General features: G+C 37.5%; 1 protein-coding gene across 1 annotated transcript in view; it reads right to left on the bottom strand.

The window, feature by feature from the left end:
- The window catches only part of LOC150077083 (serine/threonine-protein phosphatase 4 regulatory subunit 4-like), a 297,317-nt gene that overhangs the window by 235,539 nt on the left and 42,792 nt on the right, over positions 1 to 18,986 (bottom strand). Inside the window, exons 6-7 of the mRNA XM_090386255.1 lie at positions 14,377 to 14,484; positions 3,038 to 3,159 (exon numbers count right to left, since the gene is read on the bottom strand). Coding sequence (XP_090242381.1) covers positions 3,038 to 3,159; positions 14,377 to 14,484 — 230 coding nt within the window. The remainder of the gene's footprint in view (positions 1 to 3,037; positions 3,160 to 14,376; positions 14,485 to 18,986) is intronic.

Below are 18,986 nucleotides of genomic sequence, written 5' to 3'. Positions count from 1 at the left end.
GCCAATCATGCTAATTTCTTGGGAAAGTTTTCTGGATATTAGAAAGGGCATTTTGTTAACTCTTGTTATTTTCACAGATCTAGCTCACACATTTGACAATGCCCATTATCTACTTGGCAAGACATTTCCATATGTGGCCAACGGATATATGTCATAGAATGATGATTATCCAAGATGCCAATTTGCTTCAGTTTGCCTAACTTGCTTCTGCCCTCTTATCCACAATATTTATCACTGACCCTGCCTCAACTGGCATTCACAAGAATGCACACAGATAAAAGTCCCTGGATGATATTCAGTTCTTCTGTCCTTCTATCAAGACCATCAATGATACAATCTTGCACAAACACTCTGGAATTAAATGTTTCAGAAGTCAAATATTTCAGTATTACCTCTGCAGATAACTGTAAACTTTGGTAAGCACAAGGAACATAAGTCAAACATGTAAGCAGGTTACTTTTATTAAGAAGAATACTTTTCATTTTAAGGACAAGATAATCAATAACTAACTCTCTTTAAAATTATCATTCACCAGTGATTGAATTTGCATCTCCAATCTGGAATCAGTGTTCAGAGCATCTTACTGTTTTAAAAGAAATATCCTAGTTTTTTTTTTTACTACATACCCCTAAATCTGAAATTTTGGCTGACTACCTAAATACTCATATTTCATAAATAGTTTGGTAGACTGTGCAGAATGACTCCACATGATCAGTTAAATCCAAGAAAGAAAAGTGTTATTATTGTGTTGGACTACCTTAACACTCATATTTTTATGGACATCATACTTACACATACAAGAAATAGATTAAATTAAATGAATACACACACTCAATACTTCAGAATTTCATGTTTATTTTTTTTTTTTTGAAGTTTTATCTTATTTTTTTTTACTATGGCACATGAATCTAAATTTAAAAATGTAAGGACTTATTTAATTTCGCTCACTCACTTGCTCACTCGCTCGCTCACTCACTCACTCACTTTACTGCAACAGTTGTCACATAAACCGCAACAAATTCTTATTCTTCAATAAAAGAGTTTTTTCATGCAATGACAAAATAAGTTTTATTTGATCACAATAATGAAGTAGGTGCATGATCTTGTGTCCTGCTGCTAGCATTGTCTGCAGTACTTACAAAACTGCACACATTTTTTTTCATTTAGTACTAATAAAAAATTACAAGTGATAACTTAACATGAATATTTATTTTTTAATCCTCTTTCAGTCTGAGCTGGTCAAAGATGCAGATAAAATTTCAATTTAAAAAGGAATTTTTCTTCTTCTCTGGCCCTACTCTTGCTATTCATGTTTTCAGCTTCTTCAGTGTCTCCACATAGTGAGCAAGACTGATCATGTGTCCCCATTCCTGAAAATCTACATGGATAACTCCTTGTCCTAAAAATTTTTTTCCAGTGGATGGCCGAGTCTTCAATTTCTTCTTTGTTGGTGAACTCTTGTGTTACCACTCCAAAGACTGTCACTTTGACTCTGGTTCATTTGGGAGTACCCATGTACCTCACCTTTGTATCCATGTCTCATCTTCAGTGATGACGATGCTGTCAAGAAAATCATCACCTATGGTCTCATATCACTCTAGAAGATCGATACAAGCTTCCTCCCTCTCTTTGCTTTTTATGATCTGGCAATAGTATTGGTGGAACTCACCTGCACAATTTCCAGTACATCAGATTGTGCAGAATTGTTTTCGATGCATTAAAACCTATTCTCACTCTCAGCACATGTTTCACAGTTCTTAAAGGACTGGTCTTCACAAATCAGTTTACAAACTTTCTCCTCATTTCTGCTGTCACTGCAGTACAAGGACACCTCAACCCTGGCAGGTCCTTCAAACCACTACCACCATTTACTACTTACACTGACTGTCATAAATGTTCTTTTAAAAATGTCTTAAATGTTTCCAAAAATAAAAAAAGTTCTTGTAAATACTTCAGAACAACCAGCAGGTCAGAGGAGTTTACGATAAATTATCAATACAAACATTAACATATTTAGCAGTCGTGGGCTTGAACCCCGGTTCACTCAAAGGGTGCATGCTACTGCACTCTCGCTCCTGACCACTGTTCTTTTAAAAGTCTCCATAAATGTTCTTCAAACATCACTGAATCTTGATGGGTGCAATGATCTCAGCATTCAAAAACTCTATATTACACTGCTGCTTCACACATACATTAATGCCACCCTCCATTTTTACACAACAGCTTTGCCACTTGAAATGTAGTGTTGAAACTTGCAAAATATTGGCTGTAACATTTACATTTTCATCTGGCATCATTACATTTTGTATGCAACAGCACAAGAGCAAAAAAAAAAAAAAAATTTGGAAGCATTAGTTTTGGAATGCATTTGTATTTTGCAGAATAAAAAAATGTAGATACAGGAAACAACTGCTTGTGGAACAGTATAGCATACCTTGTGAATAACAATCAATTTCTTAAAAAATATTTTGATGGACTTAACTACATTATAAATAGGCATGCTTGTATTGTGATTATCATTCATAAAAACAAATATAAAATGAAAAAAGGCAAATAAATATTAATCTGAATAATCCAAATTATCACTATGCATCTTTATTATTTTGTTATTTCTACAAATGCACACTAAGTTATTGCAGTTGTATGGTTTTTAATAAAAATTTATTTCACAGCATGATAAAAAAAAGTCCAGTTAAAATGATATCGGAAAAAAAAAAAAAAAATTAAGTGTTGGACATCCAAAGATCAACACAACGTCAGTTCTGTCTCATGTATCATTTAATATGAATAAAAAGAAATTTTATTACCTAAACAGCATAACTAGTAGAATTCTAATTTTTAAATTTGTAATTTGCAAGTTAGCCTAAATAATTTATTACAGAGAATCTCTCTGTAATATATATATATTGTTATTGATAATCTCAGAGATATAAATATTAAAATCTGTTTGCTCAATCTGTAATTGCAAGTAAGTTCTGCTAACAATATATATCCAAATCAAAATAATTTCTAGCAACATGTTTTAAGAATTACCTACCATCATCTAGCATTGGCAACATCTGTACAACAGTTTCAATTCCAGCCAAGCGCACAAAACTTTCTTCATCATTGGCAAGTTCTACTAACTCAGGAAGAATGGCACTCTTTGTTGCTTCAAGTCTGTTATCAAATATAAGAGAGGTACAAATTTTAGATCTTGATGAATATTAAAATGGAAATGATGAAATTTAAAAAACTTTGATGTTTCAAAATTTTCACGTTAATTTATAAACAAAATGCCAAAACAATAACTTATAAAAATAATCTTTATTATATATCATAATCATGATATAATTAATTATGATTATTATACCAATAATAATCATAATTTCACTGAGCAAAATAATTAGTGTAAACAGTGAATGCTCTTTAATTTTTCAAATGATTTTGAAATTTAATTGCATACTTGAGAAAAGTATGTGGCTGTTGAAACATTATAAAAGGAAGTTCTAATAGTTTAATATTTGTGAACTAATGCTTAATTATATCAAAGGATTAGGAAATGAGAAGGACTTTCTCATCATCTCTTGTGTTTTTTTTAATTAATTTATTTTTTTGATCGGCAAGATTTAAACTGCCCAGTAAATGCAATATCTCTGCTCCCAGCAGAATGAACTTGCCATCACCATGAGTTGCCTTGATACTGAACTACCTTAAAGGTTTCATCTTTTAAATAAATTACAGATTAATATTTTAGCACTGCCTAAACTGTCTAAGGTTTAGACAGCCATTTTATGCTGTATAAATCATGATAGAAACGGAGCATACAAACATTTCCTTAGTCACTGAGTATTATTATCTACAGAGATTATAGATCCCAGTTATCATTATTTAGTAATATTTTTCTGGTGTAATTATACAAGATAGGTTTTGTTTTATTAGCAAACTGGAATATTACAGCTAATAATCCAGTATAAGCAAACTAGCAGCAAAACAATGACAATCACATAAAAATCCAATATATTCCAAATTGCAAGAAAGATAATAAATCAGAGAAAAAAATTGCTATTACTAGAATTCCACAGAGTCAATAAAGTCATTTTCAATGCAGCATGTATTGTGTACATATCAAAAATGTCTGTGATATGTATAACCGAAGACATTATTTAGAAATTAATGTCTTTTTCTGGAGTCAAAAGGGATAGTTTATATCATGTATAGCACATTGTTATCATTATCTATTGTTTATGATTAATTCAGAGAAAAGTCTATTCATCAGAGCAGAACAATACTTTTCAGATACAATTATCAAATTATAGCCCTACATCTTTGCATCATGTTAAGAAGAATACTGCTGCCTGCTCAACAAAGAAGAGTTTAAATCAGTTTATACTAACAATAAACAGCCAAATCTACATGTAGGGTATGATAATTTGTTTCAAGAATTATCTGAAAAGGACGGAAACCTTTCAGAAATGGCATAGAGGTTCATTCTGGTATGGAATCTGATGCCAGTGGTGAATTTTTTAAATTGGCAGGTTTGTGTGAGGTTTATATGCTGTTGTTATTTAAGAAAAATTTATACACACAGAGTGAACAGGTATTTCTGAAGTGTGCTGGGAACTTTGATATCAAATTGGAATACTTGTGAGTCTTTATGTTGAATTTCATGGCAATGCTTGTTGGAATGATTAAAAAGAGTCTTATGATGTTCAGGGAGCCACTTTCAGCACCAGTTTAACAGGTCGCTGACCCCTAATCTACAATAATCTAGAATCAATGTATGCAATAATTTCAATTTCAGATAAGTGTAGAAAACTTTATTCGTCATAGCAATTAGTATTAGTAGTGGCAAATGATGGAAGAAAGCAAGCTTATATAGCATCGGCCAAAAAAAAAAAAAAAAATAGTCAACACTTTCTATATCACCTGTCCATCCCTTCTTACAGTATGTCTAGTTCTTGAATTTATTCAAACTACCACCTCTACAACAGCAAATGGGAGTTTATTCCAGCAACTGACCACCTGCCGAATTTATGAATTCAGGAGGTGGTCAGTTGCTGGAACAATAATATATTGAGCTCACACAATCCAATCAAAGCCTTAAACACCTCAATCAGATTTCCTCACAGGTGCCTAGTCTACAGAAATGAAGTCTTTCCTGGTAAGAGTATTCTTTTGTTCCTCTCACTACAATCTCACTGCTTTACTCTGCACCAATTCCAACAGATCCATGTCCTTCCTAAAATAAGGCTTCCAGACTGGTATACAGTACTCAAGATGTGTCCTGACCATTGCCTTGTACACGGGATACTTACCTCCTTATTAAGAAAATAGTACTCTTTATTACTTGAGAAACAACTTTACACACCTTCCAATCACTGATATTCTAAAGCTTACCTCATCAATAATCTATTATCCTGTCTCCTTGTATTCATAGGTTTCAATGCTATATCACTAGTTGACAACCAATTTAATATTCTGTTGCAGTACAAAGACTTAAAAGGTAGTAAAAAAAATGATAAATATTTATATATTCAGCTGAAAGAAAAAGTATTTAGTAATTTTTTTATGAATATTAGCATTAGCAGAGGCATATGATGCATGAAAGCAAGCTTATGCAGCATCAGCCAAAAAAAAAAAAAAATGCTCCCGTTTCACCCCTCCATTCTTTCCAAATACCTGTCCAGCTCAGCCTTAAATGTATTTAGGCTATCAACTTTCACAACGAAGGATGGAAGCCTGTTCCACAAACCAACAACCCGCTGGCTAAAGACAAACTTCCACACATCTATCCTACATCTGTCTTTGCTCAATTTGAATTTATGCCCACTCAGGTGATTATTCTGAGCAAGAGGAAGAATCCCATCAGCATTGAGCATGCTCAATGATGATGGGGTTCTAGAAAAGTTGAGCATGCTCAACTTTTCTAGATCCTGTTGCAGCAATGTACTGTCATTCATGTCCTTAACAACCCTTCAAACCTTCGTATTGTCTGCAAATTTGGACATCAAGCTTGATATACCATCATCAATATCATTTATAAATACAGAAAACAACAATGGACCCAACACTGAACCTTGAGGGACTCCACTAATAACATTAGTCCACGAAGAGCAGTGTCCATTGATTACCACTCTCTGTCTTCTCCCACTCAACCATCCCTTTATCCATAGCAGTAATTTGCCTCCAATGCCACACTGCTCCAATTTGTTCAGCAGTCTTCCATGTGCAATAGTATCAAAAGCCTTTCTAAGATACAAATATATGATATTAAAGTTATTCTCTGCATCTAATTCCTTTGTGACATGATAGTATCCAATCAAATTGGTCAGGCAAGATTTTCCCTTAACAAAACCATGCTCTGTCCGAGCTATAACTGAAGTCTTGTCTAGATGATCCTGCAGTGCTTCTTTAACCAGTGCCTCCATTAATTTTCCTGGAACAGAAGTTAAACTCACGGGTCTATAATTACTTGTGTTGCCCTTTGATCCTCCTTTGTGAATTGGGGTCACGGGTTGGTTGGTTGTTGTTGGGTTTTTTTGGCGCAAAAGCAACTTTGGCCATATTGCGCCTATCTATTAATGTTTAGTGACAAGGACGTTTCTATTTCTTAAATATGATTTATATCTGCTCGAAATATCCTATTAATTTTAAATATGTAAATATATTTTCAATGTTGGAGTTATCGCCTAGGATTTGTGATAAGGTCAGAGAATCTTGGAAATTTATAGGGATATGGAAGGCTGATTGTCGCGCCATGTGGTATTGTGGACATTCTATAAGGAAATGTTTTACAGTGAGTTGACAAGAACAGTGAAGGCATTCTGGAGGATTTGCTTTGGTGAGTAAATAATTGTGCGTAAGATGTGTATGTCCAATGCGTAATCTGGATATAATGACTTCTTCATGCCGATTCTTGCGAAGACTCGATTTCCATGGCTGTAGCTCATGTTTTATTTGAAACAGTTTATTGTTTAATTCATTTTGCCACATTTGTGACCACTGATTGTGGAGAAACTGTTTTATGATTGGTCTGTAATCGGTATATGGAACTTTGCAAAACCTTTGGTTTGTGTTTGTAGGATTCTTTGCTGCTTGATCAGCTCTTTCATTACCTTCAATGCCTGTATGTCCTGGGATCCAACAGAATTTTACTTGCCTCATTTTGCTTTTAAGTTTCACAAGGTGAGCTTGTATCTGATAGAGAATGGGATGTGATGGAGTCTGTCTTTGTTGGAGAGCTTGTATTGCACTCAATGAATCTGTGTAAATGAGATGTTTTATAAGAGGGGAAAAATCTATGTATTTTAAGGCCATTTCTAGGGCGAATAGTTCAGCGGAATAGCTACTGCATTGGTTTGGAAGTTGTTGTGAGAGAACAGTGTCTGGAGATACCACTGCAGCACTAACTTTGGTGTCTGTTTTAGAGCCGTCTGTATATATATGAAGGTATTCCGAGAACTGTGATGCGTGGGATGCATGCATCTGTTTTATGTTGACATTTGCCAGAGTGCTTTTTCTCCATTGTTGAAAATAAGTGTTACAGTTTGGCGTGAAAGTGTGCCATGGTGGAATACTTATGCTATTATCCTCGTGTACATTTTCAAAGCTTAGACCCCATTTTGACATTGTTTCTTTTAGTCGTATTCTGGCTGGTTTATTTACTGTGGGTTTATTGCTGTAGAGGATTTCCCACTGTGGACTGAAAAGATACTGCCAAGTAGGATGGTGAGGAAGACTTCGGATTTTAATTGCATAGTTTAATAGCAGCATTTGCCTCTGGAGATATAATGAGGCCTCATGAGTCGCTGCATATAAGCTTTGTACTGGTGATGTTCTGTATGCACCTAAAGAGATTCGTAAGGCACTATGATGTATGGAATCGAGCCATTTGATGACACTTGGTCTACACGAACTATACACAGGGGCTCCATAGTCTAGTCTTGATCTGATTATAGCATGGTATAGGTGAAGAAGTGTGAACCGATCGGCTCCCCACTTCATTGCAGAAAGAACTCTGAGAATATTTAGTTTTTTTTGACAAGTTGTTCGGAGGTATTTGATGTGTTCCAAAAAGTTAATTTTTTTGTCAAGAATCAGGCCAAGGAAACGTATACTATTTGCTAGAGGTATCAGCTGGTTTTCTAGTTTTATTTCTGGATCTAGATGCATTTTTCGTTTTCTACAGAAGTGTACAGCTATTGTTTTTTGTTCTGATAATCTGTAGCCATTGTTTTTAGTCCACAATTCAATTTTGTTCACTGCGCTTTGTAATTGTCTTTCTATCATGTTCATGTTTTGTGAATGGCACGAGATAGTAACATCATCTGCATAAAGGAATGTTTCAACTGTTTTTGGCAGGTCTTTTATAATAGAGTTTATTTTGATGACAAATAAGGTTGCACTCAGCACTGAGCCTTGGGGTACTCCTTCTTCCAGTGTGTATATTTTTGACAGATCATTTTGGTATTTTACCTGGAAGGTTCTAACTTTCAGAAAATTTTTTACCAAGAGTGGTAAGTTTCCTCGCAAACCGATATTGTGGAGATCTTTAAGAATGCCGTATCGCCAGGTAGTATCAAAGGCCTTTTCTATATCAAGACTGATCATTATTAGATGCTCATTCCTTAGAAAAGCACTGCAGATATTTGCTTCTGCTTTTATCATGGGGTCCAGAGATGATCTGTTTTTACGAAATCCGTATTGAGTTATGTTAAGTACGTTATATGTTTCCAGAAACCAGGTTAATCTGTTGTTCACCATTTTCTCGAGGATTTTCCCAAGGCAACTTGTTAGCGCTATTGGTCGATATTTTGTAGGGATCGTGTGATCTTTGCCAGGTTTTGGTAAGGCAATTATAAGGGAGTGAAGCCAGGAATTTGGATAGTAGTTTTCTGTATAAATTCTATTGTATAGCATAAGCAATGCCTTTAGAGATTTTTGATTAAGTTGTTGGATCATTTCATAGTGAACTCCATCAGGTCCTGCTGCACTCTTCCTAGACTTAGCCAGAACTTTTTGTAATTCTTCTATGTTGAAAGGTTGGTTATATGGGAGTTGTTGGTTGGTTTTAAAATTTAGTCTGTATTTTTCAGCTACAGTTTTAGTTTTCTGAAAAGATGGAGTATATGCCGATACTGCTGATATATTTGCAAAAGTAGTTGCCAGTAAGTTTGCGATTTCCTTGGGGTTTGTTATCTCCTGTCCATTCCAGATTATTAGTGGAGTTGGAACTGAAAGAAATTTCCCATTTAGTTTTCTGATTTTGTTCCATATAACATGGGTATCTGTATTTTTGTTAATTGTGGAGGCGAAACGTATCCATGATTCCTTTCTACTTTTACGCTGGAGATATCTAGCTTTGGCTCTGGCTTTTTTAAAATTTATGAGATTGATGAAAATGGGATATTTTCGGAAGAGATTCCAAGCTTTGTTCTTCTCTCTTTTGGCCATACTGCATTCTTCAGTCCACCATGCTGTGTCATGTTTATGGCATATTCCAGATGACCGAGGAACTGTAGCTTGAGCTGCTATTAAAATTTGGTTTGTGACATGAGCTGTAGCATTGTCTATGGGCTGAGTGGTGATTATCTGTTCATCTATTGCTGCAATTGTTTTATATTTAGTCCAGTCAGCTTTATGGAATCTCCATCTTTTTTGGCCATCGGGTTGTGCAACATCATTTGTTAGTATTTTGCAGACCACAGGAAAATGGTTGCTATTTAGTGGATTCTTCAATATTGACCATTCAATCAATGGGTATAGGACAGGTGAACATATGGATACGTCAATTGCAGAGGCTGTTCCAGTGGGCAAATGGATGTATGTCTCAGTACCAGTATTAAGGAGAGAGAGATTTTGCTCTTCCAGTAATTTCTCAATCAATTTACCACATTTGTCTTCATGACGGGATCCCCACATGGGATGGTGACTATTTAAATCTCCCATGATACAGACCGGAGGTGGAAGCTGGGTTACTAACGCTTCCAAATCTGAATATGAAAATTCTTGATTTGGGGGAAGGTAGAGTGACATCAACGAGAAAGTAAAATGTATTTAGACTCGAACTGCAACTGCTTCCAAGAGTTTGTAGTTGGAGGCGTTTACACGGAATTTTGGAATCAATTAAGATTGCAACTCCACCATGAGCTCCTCCGGAAAATCTTCGGTCTTGTCTATAGGTACCGTAGTGGTTTACTGCTGCGTTTATTTGTGGTGTTAGGTTAGTTTCTTGAAGGCAGACGCCTACCGGGTGATATTTATCAACTAGGTTGCGAATGTCATCCAGGTTGCTGCGGAAACCTCGACAATTCCAATGTATTATTGTGCGCATTATATTGGCTTTGTGTTTGTATTTGTCTCTGACTTTTTACGAGTGGGGGTCTGCTTGGATCGCTCAGGCCTTTTCTCATTTCTGGGGAAGATTGGGCGAACTTCCATCTCTTCCTCAGCATGTATCTCTAAGATTGGTTCTTCTGGGACTTCTTTTTCACATGTATCCATATGATCATGGGCAGGGGGTTTGTCATCTTTATCTATGTTTTTAGTATTCATGATTGGCCGTGACATAGACGGTATTGTTGGCGGAATTGTAACAGGTATATTTATGGCTTGATTAGAAGTTGAGGTTGAAGATGATTTTGCTGATGGAGCTAGGATTGAGCGAGCCCAATCAGAAATAGAGATGATTGGTGGGACTGTAAGTTTGGTTTGAACTGAAGTGCTAGTGGTGGTAACAGCAGTTATCTGTTTATGCTGTTGGACAGTTGCTGCATATGAGTGTGTTATTGTAATTGGTGATATTTGTTTTTTTGGCTCAGGGTGGGAAACTTTGTGCTCGGTTTTATACTTCTGAATCATTTTTTCTTTTTTCCATGTTTCACAGTCTTTGGAGTAAGCGGAATGGTTGCCTCTGCAGTTTGGACACTGCAAGGTTTGTCCAGAACATTCGGTATGGATATGGTCTTTAGATCCACATGAAGCACATACAGCAGTCCCTCGACATACTGTCTGTGAATGCGCAAATTTTTGACATTTATAACATCTGATTGGGTTCGGTATGTACGGTCGCACACGACAGTTCAAGTATCCGGCTTTTACAGATGTTGGTGGATTTGGCAAGTTGAAAGTTAGTATAATGTTTCTGGTTGGAAGTAGTGAACCATCCTTTTTGATTAGTATTCTTTTTACCTGAATAACATTTTGTTCTGAAAGCTCTTGTTTAATTTCTTCCTCGGATACATGTAGGAGATCCCATTCTGTTACAACTCGTTTTGAGTAGTTTAAGGTGGCATGAGGTGACACTTCTGTGGGAGTTCCCCCAAGTGTTTTCAATTTAAGTAGCTTGTCAGAATGCTTGGATTGTGTTGCTTCAACAAGCAGGTCACCTGATTTTAGTCTGCGAACCATTTTTGGTGAGCCAGCGACATTCTCTAAACTTTTCTGGATCAGAAAAGGAGAAAGCCTGCTGACTGGCTGGTCAGTCAAAGAATGTATTATGAGGAAATGGGGCCAGATATTCTGGTTTGTATCCTTCTTTTGTCTCTTAGCAAAGGAAGGGTTATAATCTTCCTGCTCTCTAGAATGTGATGGGGCATTGATCCCGCAAGAGTCAGTATTGGTATGGTCCATCTTTGCTCCTTTTAGCCCTTGGCAGAGAGACTTTTCTGCCAAGATTTCCGGCCCCGCCACGGGGAGGCAGGAGCAGTGCCTGGTGTGACCAAGCGAAGATTAGTAGGGATTAGTAATATACTATGAGAAAAAAGAAAGGTGGCTTTCCTTCCTTGCTCTGTACAGGGACTTTTGTTAAGAGAGCTGTTATAAAATGAATAGATTTTTTAACGATAAGAACAAAAAGGAACTGTAAATAGCTTTCTGGAAATCGCACTGGAAGTACTGAGAAATCGCTTAGTCACAATCGCTTGGCACCCGGGGCCAATTGGGGTCACATTTGGATATCTCCAGTCCATGGGTACCTCCCCTAAGTACAATGAAGCTCTCATAATTATGGCTAAGGGTTTGCTTACTTCCTTTGCTGCCTCCTTTAATATAAATGGATAGATCCCATCAACCCTGGGTGCCTTTTTTATGTTTATGTTCAACAATTTCTCCTCCACTTTCCTCTCAGTTATTACAAATTCATCTAGCTCACTGGCAGAGTTTAACTCACCTCTGGCATTCCCCTCCCTAATTTTTTTTTTTTTTTTTTTAATGGTAGTTATTGGCGCATCGGCTTCTGTGGCCATAGTGCACCTCCCAAGGTTTTTTTGCAGTACTTTGATCCAAGCTTGAGGTGGGATTCGAACCCACGACCTTTGGGTTGCCAGGCAGGCACTTTACCCACCCGGCTAGCCTGGTCGGCCCTCTCTAATTAACTCCTCACGTGTGAATGTAGATGAAAAATACTCATTTAGTTTGTTAGCCACCTGAGCAGGATCATCAACAGGCAAACCATCAATATCCAGTGGACCAATCTGATTCATTCCTTTCTTTCTAGAGTTTACATACGTAAAGAACTCTTTGTTGTTTTTCTTTGCATCCTTTGCCAAGCATTTCTCATAATCTGCCTTTGCCTGCCTAATCTCCTTTGTGACTTGGTTACAGACCAGTTTATATCTATCATAGGCTTCCATGTCAGCCATTAATTTATATGTATCCCATGCATCTTTCTTCTCTGCCATATGTCTCATTAGTTTATCTGACATCCATTTAGGCAATATTTCTTAGTTGGTATGTAAAGCCTAGTAGCTTCCAAGATAAGTTCGTTCAATGCTTCCCATTTTGAATTTGCTGTTGGTAACATCATCAGTTGGTCCCACTGTATAGAATTTAAATACCATCTCAGACCATCGTAGTCACCTCTATGAAAGCAGAAACCCTTCCCTTTACACCTGATGGTAGTTACCTCTTTGAGTAAATCCCACTTCAGCACACTGTGATCACTGCCACCTAGTGGTTCCTTTATCTGCAGATTCTTAATGCATGAAGAATCACTACTGATAATCAGCTCAAGAGTATTACTCCCTCTAGTTGCCTCTCGATCATGCTGATGTAGAAAACAATCATCCAATAAATCCACAAAAGCGCCTTGCTAGTGTGTGAGTGACCAACCCACAAATTCCAGTCAATATCTGGGAAATTAAAATCCTCCATTATAAGACTCTCTGATTCACTGGCCCACTCAATTTTCCTGTACAGTTTCTTAATATACTCATCAGAGTCATTACACCTATAACACACTCCTACTCTCAATTTTGATCTCCCAATGCTTAATGTCACACCAAACTTACTCGACACTGCACTGTCCAGCGATGTCGACTGGCTTCACTTCCTTGGATTTTATGTGTTTCTTAACTAATAGCATAACCCCTCCTCCCTTCCTATCCTGTCTATCCTTTCTGTAGACATTGTACTTCCCAAATTCCAGTTCTGCATTCCTTATATCTATGTGACACCACGTCTCTGATATCCCAACAATATCTGCCTTTGACGTTTTGAGCAATACCTCAAATTCATCAAATTTATTTACCAAACTCCTGGCATTGGTGTATACGATAGTATACATGCACCTGTTCCTATTGTTAGCTACCCTAAAACAACCCATGTGCTTACTTGTACTGCAATAACTCCCAGCAGGCTCTCAAATACCCTGCATCTTGTTTTCCAGGCCTGCTGCTCATTCCAATAGAAGCAGTGCAAGAATCACTTTCACCTCTGCCAGTGGCTACTGTTAATCTATTAGTCCTTGTATCCCCCCCCCCCAAGCTAGCAGTTTCCCAATCCACCTAACACTGCCTCGATATCATTATCCTTCTAGCTATTAACACTATAATACTTACTCGTACCATCCATAGCTATCACAAGATCCAAATCTGTAACCTCTCATTTGTGTGGCAGCATTTCATTTCACTAATACAGTATTACTTTGTTCTTGTTTTTAGAAATTTTGGTGCATAAGCTACTGAAACCAGTGTGTCAGTTCTCATGGTACTCTGGCTGGTGTGATTTTGAATTGTATTATGTCTAAAAAAGTGTGTGTGTTCATGGGTCAATTTTCACACTGTACTGTCTGAAGAGCTCTACTTCCTTCACTTGAGATTGGCTACCTTTTTTGCTGTGTAACATTCTCTAATCAAGGTGAAAGTGTGCACAATGCAATTTTCTTTTTGGAGGAGGGTTAGTTAAACTTCAAATCCAGAAGCAGATTTTAAATAAACAGAAGAATGAGAGAACAGACTTTTCATTCCTAAATTAGTGTCTAAGATGCTAACTTTTCTAACTTTTGGATCAGTATAATATTCATATCAGTGTAACAGCAATCAACTTTTTCCTCTTGCAACATATAGCAAAAGCAGACAAATTAATGTATTACTTAGTAATGTGCCAAATACTCACCCAATTCCTCTTGCAACAACATCTAACTGACGACACATACAGCCTCTTACTTCATAATCAACATCTTGACAAAGTGATTGTACAACTGGCAGGATTTCCTTCCTGATGCTAGATACAATTTTAAATGAGAATTATATCTGTTATATTTACGAATGAAAAGTATTTTAAAAATCATATAGCATATTACCATTTCACAATATTTTAAATACTGTAAAAGGAAACTAGTTTTTTTTTGATTTTAATAAAATGTAACATTAAAAAAAAAAAAAAAAAACATTCAAAATGTGTTTCTTTTAGTCATCTCTTTCTCTCTCTTAAAGATGTTTAGAAGAAAAATATTTATATGTTAAATTTAGTAATATTTTCTTGGAAAGTTGTTTAACCATTTGAGAAGCAGATATTTTTTCTTTATTCAATGTTGTTGTTGTTATTTGGTTTTTAGGAGCATTAGCAACTAAGGTGATATTGCTCTGGGGATATGCGGTGGTCATTCCCTGACCTTTCCGCATCCTCTGTATTTGGCGGTCACGGGCACGAACCCCAGTCTAATCAAGAAGTGTGTGCTATGCACTGCTGCTCCTGCCCACCTGGCTATGGAGGTGCCAACTTTATTCAATGATGAAATTTTTTTTTTTAGCTAATGATTAAAAGCACGTAAGCAAAAGCCTGCCCATGATATAAAGTATTCTATAAATGTTCTAATGAAATTAGTCACACACGCGTTAAAGCCCCATCCCAAGAACATTTTGCTTTATGTTATCTAACTGTACTATTATATTATCAGTTTACTTGTAAAAGCTACCAATGTTAAATGTATGAGACCCCGTTTCCCCTACAAGCAAAATTTCTGGATGCAACACTGGAATGTTGTTGTTGTGGTGTTTTCTGGTGCAAGGGCAACTTAGGCCATATTGCACCTCCCAAATCAATTCAATTTAAATATAAGAACTGCTTGTACAGCAGTTAGAAACGGACATACATTTGAATTTGTTTTAAATAGAAAAAGAATTCAGAGAGATTTGCTTCTTTGCCTATGATGCTATTGAGAGACAGAGGTTGTTGCAGATCTGAAATGAAATTTTAGTGTCCATTGTTCCATGAAAAGATAACAGTTTGTTGATGCTCATGAAGCTGATTCAGCTTACGTTTTATGAGTTTTAATAAAGGATTGTTAGGTGAGGAAGTGCCTTTCAAAGCTAAAATAGCACTTTGTGAATCAGTATATATTATACTTTTATTTACTGACAGCAGTGAGATATTTTTCAGGGCAAAATTAATGACATGAAGTTCAGTGGTATAACTGCTACATTCAGCTGGAAGTGAAAACGAGACAGTTGTAGCAGCTGCACCCACTTGATTGTCAGACTTTGAACCATCAGTATAGATCTTGGTAAAGTGGGGGTACTTTTGTGTATAATGTAGTTGTTGGATATTAATCTTTGCTATGGAACCTTGACCCCATTGCTGAAAGTATTCATCAGATAAAGTGTGAAGTTAGTCCACGGGGGATCTGGATATTTTGATTCTCTGAGGATATTATCAAACTGGATGTTCCAGCTTTCTACAAGAATCTGCAGCCTGATACCAGCAGGCCGAGTTGTTCTGGGTTTATTTGCATAGTGGGTTTTCCACTGGGGATCATGCAGGAGTGGCCAAACAGGATGAGTAGCCAGGCTTTCAATTTTAGCTGAGTAATTCATCAGCAACATCTTTCTTCTGATGCTAATTGGAGGTTCGTGAGCCTCAACATAAAGACTTTGAACTGGTGACATTCTGCATGTACCTAGGGCTATCCTAAGAGAGGAATGTTGGATGGGCTCAAGACGGGCTAAGGTGCTCTCCCTAGCTGAGTCATAAACAGGTGCTCCGTAGTCTAGCCAACACTGGAATCCATGCTTCTAGTCAATCCATTAAACTCTGGTGAGTGCAGTGATATTCCCATAGTGATTCTCTCCCTCTCTGCTTTTCTAAATCCTGCTTTCTTCTAAAACTTTAAGCTAATGAGAGTCGAAAAACTTAATGCCATATTAAATAACACTGCTTAATAGTTCAGTTTGAGAAATAATGCTATTCTGCATTATTTTTTTCTGCCTTTACTGTAAGTAGTAGTGGCATGTGATGCAAGAAAGCAAGTGTATGAGCTTATGCAGCATCAGCCAAAAAAAAAAAAAAAAAAAATCACACCATTCCCTCCAAATGCCTGTCCAGTTCCTCCTTAAATTTATTTAACCTATCAACTTCCACAACGACAGATGGAAGTTTGTTCCACTAATTAACCACCCGCTGGCTAAAGGCAAATTTCCGCACATCTATTCTACATCTGTCTTTTCTTAATTTGAATTTATGTCCCCTTAGGTTCGTAATCTGAACAAGTGGAAGGATCCCACCAGAATTCAGCATGCTCAACCTATTCAAGACCTTATACACCTCAATCAGATCACCGTGCAGGTGCCTAGCCTCCAGCCACTGCAATTTGCAGAACTTAAGCCTCTCTTGGTAAGAGAATCCCTTCATTCCCCTCACCAATCTTGTTGCCCTTCTCTGTACACACTCAAGCAAATCTACATCCTTCCTAAAATGAGGCCTCCAGACCTGTACGCAGTACTCAAGGGAACACTACTGTCTCTCAATGATATAAACTTGGACTTATGGTGACTTTAGATTGATTGATTGATTGATTGATTTGGGTTTTATTGGCGCATTAGCAACTTAGGCTATAATGCTTGTTTGTTTGTTTGTTATTTGGTTTTTAGGAGCATTAGCAACTAAGGCCATATTGCTCCGGGAGATGCGGTGCTCATTTCCTGACCTTTCCGCATCTTCCGTATTTGGTGGTGACGGGCTCGAACCCCGGTCTAATCAAGAAGCGTGTGCTACGCACCGCTGCTCCTTCCCACCTGGCTACGGAGGTGCAGGCTATAATGCGCCAAGACCAGGTAATGTATAAAAGAGTAAACTTTCAGTGACCTAATTAGTTAGGTCACTATGTCAAAAAATTTAACATATGTATAAAAGGTAAATCAACAGAAAATCACAATAAAATGTAAATTTTATATATAAGCAAAAACGTTTATTGATTTTAAAAAGCTAAAAACAGCAGACACGTGGTCATTGTCGGATAAAATCTGGCTGAGTGCATAAGGCTCAGCCAGATGACTAAAAGCAGTAAAATAAAAATCACGTTCGGGGGTAAAACGTGGACATACAGTTAAAATATGATAAATAGATAAAATGGTGTCACAGTTCTCGCACATAGGACAGTCCTCTGCCCTCAGCAGAAAAGAATGTGTAAGATGACTGTGTCCTATGTGGAGACGAGCTAGAACAACTTCCTCCTTACGATTCCTGCGCAGACTAGACTGCCACGGTTCAATTACAGGCTTTATACGATATAATTTATTCGCAGTCTGTCTATTCCACGAATCCTGCCATTGGGAATGTATCTGTTGATGTACTATTTGCCTGTAGTCTGTATAGGGGACTAACAGGCAGCGGTTATTATTGGGAATTGCTTATTACGCTGCGGCGTCAGCCAAATCATTTCCCCTAATCCCAATGTGGCTGGGAATCCAGCAGAAGCGGATGTCATATTCGCGTTCATGGAGAATGTAAATCTTCTGCTGAATGCTAGACAGAACTGGATGAGGATTATACCTCACAGATATTAAAGCCTGTAACATGCTAAGAGAGTCGGAATATAAAATGAACCGTTGGTATTGGCATTTACTAATATGATCCAAGGCTAACTCTACAGCGTGCAGCTCTGCAGTAAATATGCTGCATTCAGAGGGAATCTGCTCTGATATAGTGCTGTCTGTAAAGACAGCAGCAGATCCCACATATGATTCTGACTTCGAACCGTCTGTGTAGACTGGCGCGAAGTCGGAATATTCAGTTCGGTGTGCTGAATGAAGCTGCAGGTAGACACATGATGGAGTGTCCGACTTTCCCCAGTTTCTAAGATACAAGTCGCATGCTGGGGCACGAGCATGCCAGGGTGGAAAGGGTTGCTTTGATGTTTGGGCAACCTTGTCTACCTTGATATTAAGTTCATTGAGTAGTCCTTGGAGACGAATACCAAAAGGACGATTGGCAGTCTTACGGGTATTGTACAAGTTTTCCCATCGTGGCTCAAAAACGAAGGGCCACGTAGGATGGTCTGGCAGGGATTTCAGTTTTAAAGCGTACTATAAAGACAACTGCTTATGTCGAAACGATAACGGTGGTTCGTTTGCTTCGACATATAAACTCTGGACAGGAGATGTTCGAAATGCTGCAGTAGCGATACGTATAGCCTGATGATCGACAGGATCCAGCCATCGAAGTACACTGTCTCTGGCTGAGGAATATACTTGGGACCCATAATCTAATTTGGATCGCACAAGTGCACGGTAAAGCCGTAGAAGGGTGCATCGGTCTGCACCCCAAGATAAGGAAGAGAGCGAGCGGAGCATATTGAGGGCTCTTGTGCACTTTGTGCGGAGTTGACGAATATGATCCAAAAAGGTCAATTTTTTATCGAATATGAGTCCCAGGAATTTTGTGTTCGCTGCTACTGGAATCGCATTTTGTCCGAGCCTTAATTCAGGTTCAGGATGAAGATTACGCTT

The sequence above is a fragment of the Mastigoproctus giganteus genome, chromosome 12 (genome assembly GCF_048544385.1).
Source record: "Mastigoproctus giganteus isolate SK-2022 chromosome 12, ASM4854438v1, whole genome shotgun sequence".
Taxonomy (NCBI): Eukaryota; Metazoa; Arthropoda; class Arachnida; order Uropygi; family Thelyphonidae; genus Mastigoproctus; species Mastigoproctus giganteus.
Note: the sequence above shows the minus strand (reverse complement) of the source record. Positions and strands in the feature narration are given on the sequence as shown.